At 46.4% G+C, this 11,179-nt stretch overlaps 1 protein-coding gene across 1 annotated transcript in view; it reads right to left on the bottom strand.

Annotated features, from left to right (window-relative positions):
• Window positions 1-547: 547 nt before the first annotated feature.
• Window positions 548-11,179, bottom strand: part of GAP43 (growth associated protein 43) — a 52,796-nt gene continuing 42,164 nt past the window's right edge. The window contains exon 3 of the mRNA XM_066175264.1: window positions 548-1,320. Coding sequence (XP_066031361.1) covers window positions 1,232-1,320 — 89 coding nt within the window. The 3' untranslated portion in view covers window positions 548-1,231. The remainder of the gene's footprint in view (window positions 1,321-11,179) is intronic.

Below are 11,179 nucleotides of genomic sequence, written 5' to 3'. Positions count from 1 at the left end.
TCCTGCCCGTGTGCCTACTTATTCAATAAACATTGAATAAACTGGCCCAATTTATTTTGCCAAACAGAACACTTTTGGGGGGCCACGCTATGCTACTCAGGGACTTCAACTCCAGCCCAATGGGGTGAACATCATCCTGCTGCAGTGAGAAGCTCAGGTCCTAGGGCCGGGTCCCCTCACAGCCCTTGGCACACCCCTTGGCAGGGATTAAACCTTGGACATGGATCGAAGCTGGTCCCTCTGCAGGCTCATCCCTCCAGGGTCACCAGACTTCTCCAAATCAGGGCCTAGAGGTCTCCTAGAGGGATGCTTTCAATGATCTTTCCTAAAATTGATTTTGGTACTTTCATTATTTATGTTAGTCAGTGCTAACATCTCGCTCAAAATCCAAGCCTGCTCCCCTTAAAAGTCCCCTCAGTAGTGCCAGGGAGAGCAGTCAGTCACGGACTGGTGGCCAAGGAGCACAGCTGGGCCACGCAAGAAGTGGCCCACCAACGACCACAGGCCAGCAGGATGCACAGCAGCATAGAAATGCGACACGGTGGTGTTAATGATAATTATTCTCATTTATTATAATTATTGTTCAGTTTGAAAAAGGAGCCTGTAGCCAAGCATTACGCTAATTGGCACATTTTCTAGTTGTTATTTTAGTTCTGAAAACAAACTGGGGTTTAGTATTCCTTTTTGTTCATTTGTTTGTTGTGTTTGGTCTTTTGTTTGTTTTTTTTTCTTTCGTTCATTCCATCACATTGAAAAAGGAAGAAAAGAACCTTTTTCCCCCCTTCTTTAGCTTTAAGTAAGTCTGGACTCCTCAGATGAACGTAACATTGCACACACACACACTTGGAGAAGAGAGAGAGGAGAGAGAGAGAGAGAGAGAGCGCTCGCAGTGGGCAGACAGACACACGCACGCGCCAGGTCAAAGAACTCTGATACAGTGCAAGAATTTTCCCAAAATGATTGGATCATCATTACCAAAAACTTGCCATAACAACACCAAGAAACAAAGAAATGTTTAAGCCACACTGTTTGACTGGGATTTTTCCTGCTTTTTTTTTTTTTCTTTAAATGTTTGCCACACAGAGAGAAAAAGGGTTTAAGTGGTAATGGGAGAGGGACAGACAGGCTCACAGACGTGAGCAGGAAGGGGGGAAATCGAGATTGGGGTGGGAAGGAAGGATAGAGGATAGGGGGAGGGAGGGAGGGGCAATGGGGAGTCATTTCTTAATGTTCAGGCATTTTCTTGGTCCGCCTTGCTCTCTTCTTCTTTCACCTCTTCCTGCTGGGCACTTTCAGTAGGTTTGGTTTCTTCTACAGCATCTAGTGGGGAAAGAGATGGTCCAGTGTTAGTCAGCCATGATTTAGAGCATCCTTCATGTGCACACAGCCTGATGGACTCCATGGCTTCAGGCTTCTCTCTCTCCAAAATCAACCAGGCCTCAAAATCCCTGGAATTTCTGCAGCATGGAAAGAACATGCCACCAGGCAAGTACGTAGTTTTCACAAAACACCTTCAGCCAGAAAGCATGTGCCACTGGAAGGAGTTGCCTTGCTAGCTGCTGATGTGCCAGACAACCACTGTTCATTTCATTAGGGGCACTGATTAGACCCCTGGCTTATCAGCTAGATCACACACCCTTTTACAGAACCCACTGACTGTACCAACCACTGTTGAATCATTGTCCCCCAATTACAATATAAATACTCCCAGCCAAGACTAAAAGAGAGTCACAAAGGAAAAACTCTATACACACTTGGAGCCTGCAAGACCCAGAGGGAAAAATTTTGTACCCTGTAACTCAAGACTTCTCTCACACTGAACAGAGATCTAGAGAAATGTCTCTAGTCTTCAAGAATGGGAGCCCTTCTCCAGAGGTTGCCACATCTCTCCAGTTTTCTGGTCTCCCCTTTCAAAAGCAAAGCTGCCCTGGGGGGAAGCAGTGAGTATAAGTGGAAGCTGGATCTGCCTGTCAGTCTGACACCTTGTTCTGGCACACCATTCACATCAGAAGTTAAAACTATTGCTAGGAGCTATCCCACAATGAGCTAGACAGACGATCAGAACTAAGGCAGAGGCAGCCATGAGAAACAAGGTAAATGAAAGGAATGCCTCTCAAGCTGAAGTGATCTCATTCCTGGATTCATCTAGCCCATGCCTCCTTTATTGCAGCAGGACAGATTTAATTGTCTCAGCGTTTCTACTGCCCAGCTCTTATCAGGGTACACTAACATGTTCCCAGCCTCTTTCAGAAACAGTGCATGTACTGTGTGGATTGCTTTTTACAGGACAAGGTGGTGGTGGACCCCGGGCTGCAGGGCTGTAAGACAGAATAATGCACACGTCTCTTAGTGCACTGTAGTAACTGATCCGCTCCATAGCCGTCTCTCCCTTTTCTTCACTGGCTCCCAGTCCCACACATACACAGCCCATGGAGAGGTCAAGCAAGCAGCAATCCAGCACTGGGATAAAGAGCAGGGAAAAGAAACATTTGGGATACAAAGAACAGGGAAAAGAAACAAGCACTGAAGGACTGGGTGGTGTGGGACAGACCAAATGTCATTGATATGACACATACCTGTACTCATCTCATTCAGAGAGCACTGTGGGTTCCTTGCACCGTTCCTGGCTTCTCTGATGGGCTATCAAACTACATTGTACCAGTAAATAAAATGGGCCAGGGACTGCTCCCTGGCCCCAAGGCCGACTGGCACCACACAGCTTATGTCCATATGGCTAAACTCTCTTCTCCAGAACAGGGTAGCTCTGTCTGGGACCTGTCTGATGCCAAGCTACTTGGTGTACACAAACAAATCTCACCAGGGCCTGTGCTGTCAGCCTAACAATGAGGATGTTCAGTTGCCAATGTTTAGTTTGTGAGGATTAGCATCCTCATAGCCATGTTTCATGAGAATGCTAACTGGGATGTGAAGCTTTCATTACTGACACCATTCACGCATTTTGGCCTGGTCTATTTGATGCCATCAGATGGCAGACTTGTATTTGCTTCCAATACTGGCAGTAGGTGCTACATTTCTGCTTCCCTCTTCCTCTCTGCTCTTTTTGCCTAGGTTTTAAACATGCTCCTAAGCACCACTTCCTTATGAATCACCTTTAAGTTGTGTGCAACTTTCCATTCTGAATCATCTTCATTAAAGGCTCTGCTTCTGTACCTTCAAATACTTTTTATCTTAGTGAATTCTGACTGTTGATTTTCCAGAAGGAAGAATTTCTGTGCAAACATCCCCATGGCCTCAGAGACTGCATCTCCAACCCCTGTCAGCAAAAACTTCTGTGGACTTTCCTTCCCCTGACAGAGAACATCTAAGCAGGATGCTATTCAAAGACCCCATCTATATCTGGTACAGCTACCACCACAGACTAGAGACAAAATAGGCTACTGAATAAAATAGGATCGTAACAATTATCATTGGGAAGCGAAGCTTGGCCTACTTTTTTACTTTTCCTGAATGACTTGATCACTGGGAGGGAGGAAAGTCCCTTTAATGTTGCTCTTCGAGGCATTCATAGCAGGAGACACGTTGAATTACAAAGCTGAGAGTAGAATCCCAGTGTGCAACCATCTACCCCTAAATCTGAGCAAAAAGACTATTGTTAGCCAGCAGCAAAGTCTGATTTCTTGCAAGGCTCTGGCAAATCCTAGTAAGGCAGAGTTTCTGGGGGTTTCTCCTCGCATAAATGGAAGATGAGTGAAAGAGCAACAAAGAGACATAACGTGGCTTCAGCAGCACAAGTCCTGACACCGCTTTTCATTGTGTTTAAAACTTTTTGTGTCTTCCTACCAAAATATGCACAAGTTGTAGCCATCAGTCTCACCGCCCCCTCAGGACAGCACAACCGACAGGCCCATAACACAGAAAGCACAGGGACAGACAGACACTGGGGGGTCCTGCACATCTGATGTGTCACCAAGACACACAGGTGCCCTGTTAATCAGCAGCTGAAAGTGGGGTCCAGCACTCCAGGAGGGATGGACAGGAAATCTGCTCACACTCAAGGTGGAGGAGCTGGCAGTGATGCTGGTTAGCTCACAGTGTTCCCATACTGTCCTTGCTCTTAGGATAAGCAGACAAGTTGAAACACAATTTTCTGCCATTTTCTATTCCCTGTTAGCTCACCACAGTGGTAAATCTAATTTCCAGGGACTGCCCTTGGCGCCTAGAGATCCCTGGCCGGCAGAGGAACTGCACAGAGGTGCCTCACTGTCCCCATTAATGTTCTCTGGGGAGCAGACAGTGGCAGGCAAATGACTCTCTGCTAAAGAAGGCCATGCACTGATCTCTGCCATGGATGAATAGTCTGGGCTAACTGGGATCATGGAGCAGCAGGAACAATTTAAGGTCACTTCATCACACATTCAAGTCAACAGAGAGGGATCATACAACTCAAATGCTGGACTGTGCATGTCCCAAGTACAAACAAGAACTCTAGCTTTTTGAATAAGAATTTTCACACAAAATTCAGTGAATCACTCTCCCTCTTTTCTCTTGCATGATATTGAAGTAGTAAGGGGAAACATTCTCTATACTGCTGCACCCTGCTAAGCTCTGTCTTATTTCCTACCAGCTTTACCAGCGCATCATTGATCTTTGGGATGAGGGAAAAGAAGCAACCTGGTGTTATTATGTAGTAATGAACTTTAGCAAGATGCAATATGATGAAGGAAAAAAAGAATTCAGCGCAAAAAAAAAATAAATTTCAAGCTGTGGCACTGCTAAACCACAGCAGTTAAAAGAAGAGGATTCACTCTGTGCAATGGGAGCAATGCATCACAGCCCCAGTGACATCAGGGCCAGTTAACAGCAGTTTCTGACTCAGGAAGAGAGGTGAGACGGTTTATCTGACTCACCAGTTTGTTTGATGCAGGCTGTTTCTGCAGAATGTTTTCTGGGCTTTCTCCAGCCTTGTTTTCAGTGTCCCAGCAAAGGGGGGCAGGGTATCCCCAGAGAGATTAGTAGATAGCTGTCCTGGGGATTCCATATATCAGAGGATATCCCCTACACTGCTTTTTATCCAATACTAGTCTTGATTTTCCACTTTTTTTAACTCTGGGATATCGTATCTGTGGGTTTGCAGTGAACAAATACCACTATACAGCCAGAACTGCAGAGTTTGGGCATTTTTCATTCACTTTGCACTTTGTTGCAAAGGTGACAAGAAGTGGTTGAGAATTCAGGCCATCCCCTGCTTGAGGAACAAAAGCATTTCATCCTGGGTAGCCAAACTTCCACCTGTCTAAAGCTGCCTCCCTTCTGAACATGCCACCACTGTGAGATCTCCTGCCTGCATGATCAGAGTCCCCTGTGTCCACTTGCAAAGGACAGAACCAGCAGGAAGCAATGAGCTCTTTCTTCAGGTGGGCCTGGACTGGGGCAGCATCAATGTGCACGTGGTGACATCACGAAATGAGAAGGCTGAAGTCAGAGCGGATGGACATGTCACCTAACCCCAGACATCTACAGAGAGATGTCTGCAGCTGATATTGTCATCCTCTGCTTCTTTCCTAACTAGTGGAAATAAATCGGACATTTCTAAGACTCTATTAACCTGTCTTATTTGGATGCCTACTTTAGGACAAACTGCAGCCTGGGAATATCAACACCTGCAGCAAGCCAAGGTGGAGACATTCACATTCGTTCTAGAGCACTCCAGCTAAAAGCAAAAAGAAAGACCCAAACTTAAAAAATGAGAATGGAGGAAAGAGAGCAGGAGGGGAGGCAGAGCTGCAATATAAAGCCAAAAAACCCAAAAAACTTTAGCAGGGGCCAAAATCAAATTCTGTCCTGAAGGGTAGAGCAAGAATGGCTAGGTCAGAAAGCTAAAAAAAATCACATCAAACAACCAAACCAACCTAGTTTGTGCTTGCAACCACCACCCTTACAGTTCTTTTAATGCACAGCAGTCATCACTTGCACTTTTTGTGGTTACTCCAGTCCTGTGGTCCCACCCTGCTAGCTTTCAGATTTTAGTTTGCTTTTTTATTTCAATCTTTGGAAATCTATGCTGCCGTCCAGAGCATCTTATAGCATAAGATAATAAGATAATAAGATAATGGGTGTCACTGTTCTCACTTCCATTTTAGCAGTCTGAATGGTGCCGTCAAGTTGAGAAACCTTTTGGGCAGCCTTGGACAAACCTTAAGCCATTACTGCACAATTGTTTACAGGTAGAGCTGCACGGTGGGAGGGGCTGATGTGTGTTTTCTTCCCAGCTGAAGGGCCTGTGTCAAAGAGAGGCTTCATCCCTACAGCTCCAACTGGCACCTGCTGGGGAACAGTGTTACTCATGGAAGGGCAACAACATGGAAGTGAGATATAGAGCCATGCTGCAATAGGGTCTTAAACAGCTCCTGCTCCTCAGCACTCCACTTATTTCCTGGAAAGGGTGAGAGTCATGTCTGAGAGCCCTGCTGGGGAGCAAACGCCTGGAACATATGCAGCTCTGGTTGCTGTGAAGCTGAGGCAGGCACGCAAGCAGCAGTGCTGCTGGATGGTGGTGCTTCCAGCTGCCTTTGCTGATGCTATGCTCTAATGGATGAGCATGCAGGCTCCTCTCCAAGTCTCTCCACTGCCCTACATTAGTGAAATTAGGTTGAGTGGATTTCCGGGTAAAACACTGTCTCTTGGGACCTGCCCAGCTCCCGTCTGACTTGCCAAGATTAATTAAATCAGAGCAGACATCAGCTTATGACCACAGTAGCAGCAACCTCTCTGATGATCATTTTTTTGTGACTGGTGGCTTGGGTTTTGTTTTCCTTTTTGTCTCTGTTCCACTGCAGATCTTTAAATTACCACAGCCAGTGCCAAGAGACAAGAAATTGCACAACACTCTGGGATTCTAATACAGATGCAGAGATTTTGCTTTTGCTGCTTTCTCAGTGTTTGCATAATTATTGCTGATATTGATTGTGCAGCTAGAACTCTCCTGTGTATTCACACTGAAGTACTGTCCAAATCTACTCAGATGCTGCTCTCTCTAGCATTTGTTGTGCTTCCTCCTTTCTCTGTCCTTTGCCAGCTACAGCTTGGAACTGAAAACCTGTTCCTCATCCGGTTGTCACTCTGCTCCCAAATATTAATCTGGGCTTTCCTGTCCTGTTATAAGCAGATCTCACATGACCCAGAGATGACTCTACTTAATTTTTATCATTTTTTTTGAGGATAAGGAGCACTGGAAAGCCTCATGTAAAATCCCTGCCCTGAGCATCTCCTAGTTTTAATGACATTTGGATCCATATTTGGATCCAGGCTTCACAGCTTGATTCATCTGTCCCAATCCATCTGTCCTTCTAGCCAGCCAGAAGTCTATTCCAGGCAGACGATGGTAGGTCTGAGACTGCTGAAACAAGACACACTTCAGGTTCAGAGCTGTTGCTTATACAGTTCTTTTTCTGATCCATGTTAGCCCATTGCAGTCAGCCCTATGATGCGTCATATGCAGAGCTAAAATCCTCCACCCTCCCGACTCGCTGCTTATGAAAACTTAGTAGACTTATACTGCCCCAGCTAAACACCGAGAAATGGAGGAATTGGGTATTTCAGGTAAGTGGCTGTGTCTGGTCCAGGGTATCAACTTGTATGATTTCTCCCAAGTCCCTGGTGAATCCCTCACTCAGTAGAGACAGACCCATGGTACCGATTCCTGTGAGCCCTGGGGGTCCTGGTGAGCACGTGGCACCTGGGAGATCTGCAAACCCTTGGCACACCTTGAAACAAGGTGGTGGAAGGAATGTCCCCAGTGCAAGCAGGACGCAGGAGGTCCAGGGAAGTTGCCCAGTAATTACTGGAAAGAAGCAAGCAAGTCAGCCTGTTCAGGTTGAAACAAAATTGTTAATATGGTTAATACGTTAAAAGGGGTCTTGGGGCTCCTATTCCTGTACCACCTCATCTTTTTCCAGAACCGTGTAAGAATGGTTCAGTTGCCCCAGCAGTGAGAAAAAAAAACCACAAAAACCCACAATTTCTGCAAGTCCCATGGCTGGTAACTTCGGTCCAAGCTTGGACAGCTGCCTCTTTTTCTGATCCTGCTAAATCCTCAGAGGACAGCCAGACACAGTTCTGTCTCCCCAGCTGCCTTTGTGCTTGGTCGGACTGAAGAACCAGAGGCTTATGGATTTCCATACCTTCTCATCCCACCCCATGCCTTTCTTCCTCCAGCACCACCATGGAAATCCAAGCCTGCATTGGCATCCATGTGTACAGTAGATGGAAAGGGAGGGAATGGTGGGAGAGATGCTCAGGGTGCGCAGCAATGGGGAGGGGGTGCTGAGGAGAGTCAGACTCACAGCTCCATTGCAAAGCATCTTTCACAGTGTCTAGACACCAGCTGCCAGGTTGCCACGGAAACTCCCCAACTTTGGCTGCGGGAAGGAGCATTGAGGTCTCCAGAGAAATGGGAGTCATGGAGGAAGAGGGTGGGGAGAGAATTGGGAGGATGTTCCTTGTGAATGTGAGGTGTTAACCCTGTTACAGCTACGTTTGCAAATATTCTTCCATCCTGGAGAATGGGAAAGAAACAGCTCTCTTTCCTTCTTCCACTGCTGTTTCTTTCCCACATCCATGGATGCAGCCAGACATGGAAGCTGAGAAAAATGACATGCCTACTGCTGACTGTTCATTTATCCCTGCCTGTTACCAGCACTTTTGTCCCAAACTTCCTACCTACTCTACCCATACCTGGGCAATTTCAATCCAGCTACAACTGGAAGAAGCCCTACCAGAGTGGTTAGGTTTTCAGACAGCAAGATTTCCTTTAGAAAGGCTAGTCCCTTGGCCACTGTCACATTACAAGCAAAGGCAGCTCCAGGGAGGAGAGGGTGCTCCCACCTTGGCATCAGTGTCAGCTGTCATGGTGCTTCAGTGGGGATGCTCTGTCACACCAGAAAGTGGTGGGCCAGTGGGAGGCTGTGTAGTACAGCTTTAGAGTGGCCAAAGACAAGGTAAAAAAGCTCTTTCAGGATAAGAGTGCCTTGGAGGCAGATATTTTACACTGGTAACGAGTGGCCTCCTTCCAAACAGCATGAAAGGTGCTGTGACCTCAGAGACGTTGTGACCTCAACAGACCTCTACCAAGGTTCCATGGTCTTCACAGCCAGGGAGCTCGAAGGGGAGAAATGGGAAGTGACTGGTGCACGGTGTCCCCAGCCATCAGGTGGGATCAGAATTGATCTGATGAACTATCAGGTGCTCAGCTGTCCTGATGAACCAGAAGAGCTCCCTCCAGGATTGGTTCCAAGCTACCAGCCCCTCCATCTCCTGCGTTCATTACTTCACCTGAGGAAAACCTTAGGAAAAGTTACCCATAAGTTGTTCTTTACTCCTCCCCTGCCCCTGTTGATTTCTGCAGACCAGAGAGGGTGGTCTTTAATTCCTTAAATACCTTATGATTCAAAGAGCTTGAATATAGAGGTTTTTACTTCCTTCCAGCTGTGGAATACAACTGTTGACAGCTGCTCTTGTATTGGAAAACAGGATGTCCCCATCTCATGCAACAGTATTCTTTTGTGTCATCCATCTTTTCTCCCTTGCTGGTTTAAATGCTGGAGGATGATTAAGAAAGAGAGGGCATGTGAGGGGACAGAAGAACAAGGTCTTTCTAAGACACATCCATTTATTCTTTAGCTTCTTTAGAGCAACTGCCCTATGAGATTATAGTGGAGAAATCAGAGGAAAGATAAGAATAAATGGAAATTCCCTGAACAGATATAGGCCAATTGAACCTTATTGAAGTGGCAGATAGTGACTATTCTACAGTCAGGACATTCCTAGCAAAGCAATTAATTCAGGGAATGAAGCTTACAGCACTTTGGGGATGGAGGTTTGAATTTGGAGAGGCCAAGCAGATGCACAGAGAATAGCACAGCAAGTGACAGAAGTTTGACAGACAGATCAGGTCCTCAGAGGTCTGCCCATCTCACAGCTCTGCTGAGCAGCCTGGCAATGGTGGTAGGATCAGTAGGGGGATAAAAATGAACCTGAAACTGTGGCAGACTGCTGGCATTCATACACTGCTGATCCTGAAATAAAGAGGTTTAAGAAGAGGAAGGAAACGTGCAGAGTGGTAGAGCCTTTGGGTTCTCCATCTACAGCTCCCACCTCCTCACAAAGGACTGACTGTGAAGCTCTTCTCCTCCCCTTCCCCAGCAAAACTGGCTGGGGAAAAGAAACTAAAGGAGGAAATCTTCTGTAATTGCAGCAAAATGGTCTAGAAATTCCTTCAGTGCATCCAGAATTAATGTGCTGCTCCTCCCCTCATACTCCTCCCCCCTCAGCTGTCAGTGGCAGGAAAACAAATTGCTGCAGCCCTTACTACAAACCATGCTCCCGCCTCCCTTCCCCCAGCCCAAAAGACATGTGCCATTCATAAGCTGCCTGACTGCTGGTCTCCATTATTAAAGCCTAGAAGACTGATAAAATGGGGATTCATGGAGCCTGCAAGCCTCCAACAACCACATTGCCATGGAAACCAGAGGCAGCCTCCATCTCCAGTAGAAATGATATTGATCTAGCTGAAGGCAGGGAATTACAATCAAGGGGAGGATATAAAATGTCTCTTTTTCTTCCCTTTGCCATCCTCCCATTTCGAGTTTAAATGAAGGAGAAATTTCATTTAGAGATCATTAGTTTGTTCCCGTCCATCATCATCCACCAAGGCTCTGCAAATTGGATGCTAAAATTAATTAAATGCCTGTTGTCAGGCTTTCCACAGCCATCTTCTTTATAACTGCCCCCAGCAGCTGCAACATCAACACCACCAGCTCTTTGCATCAAAGAAATTACTAATATTTCTCAAACGCACGGCTGGCACACCCATAGAATCCCAACGTGTTTTGTGCAGGATGAAACATGGGCACTCCTCTCCAGAAGGCAGTTTAGGCTTCATGCTGTACCCAGGGAAACTCCTGGGAGCCTTTGCTTTTCATTTCACCAGGAGGAGGCTTGAGAGCCCAGACACAGGAAGAGGCATTTTGAAGTACAAACACTTGTGGGAAAAACCCCATTTGGAGACATCACAGTGACATTGCTGGTGCAGAGCAACTCTCTCCTCTTCTTGAAATCCCTTATCTGGGATTGCTTAACAAATGCTTTTCTGAGGATGGAAAGATCAGGAGTCACAGCACCTGTCTTGCAAAACTAGGTAGGCAGCTGGACACTTTCCCCA

Source organism: Chamaea fasciata, unplaced genomic scaffold (assembly GCF_029207755.1).
Source record: "Chamaea fasciata isolate MVZ Bird 193981 ecotype frontalis unplaced genomic scaffold, bChaFas1.0.hap1 SCAF_2, whole genome shotgun sequence".
Lineage (NCBI taxonomy): Eukaryota > Metazoa > Chordata > Aves > Passeriformes > Sylviidae > Chamaea > Chamaea fasciata.
This window is presented reverse-complemented; position numbering and strand designations above follow the sequence as displayed.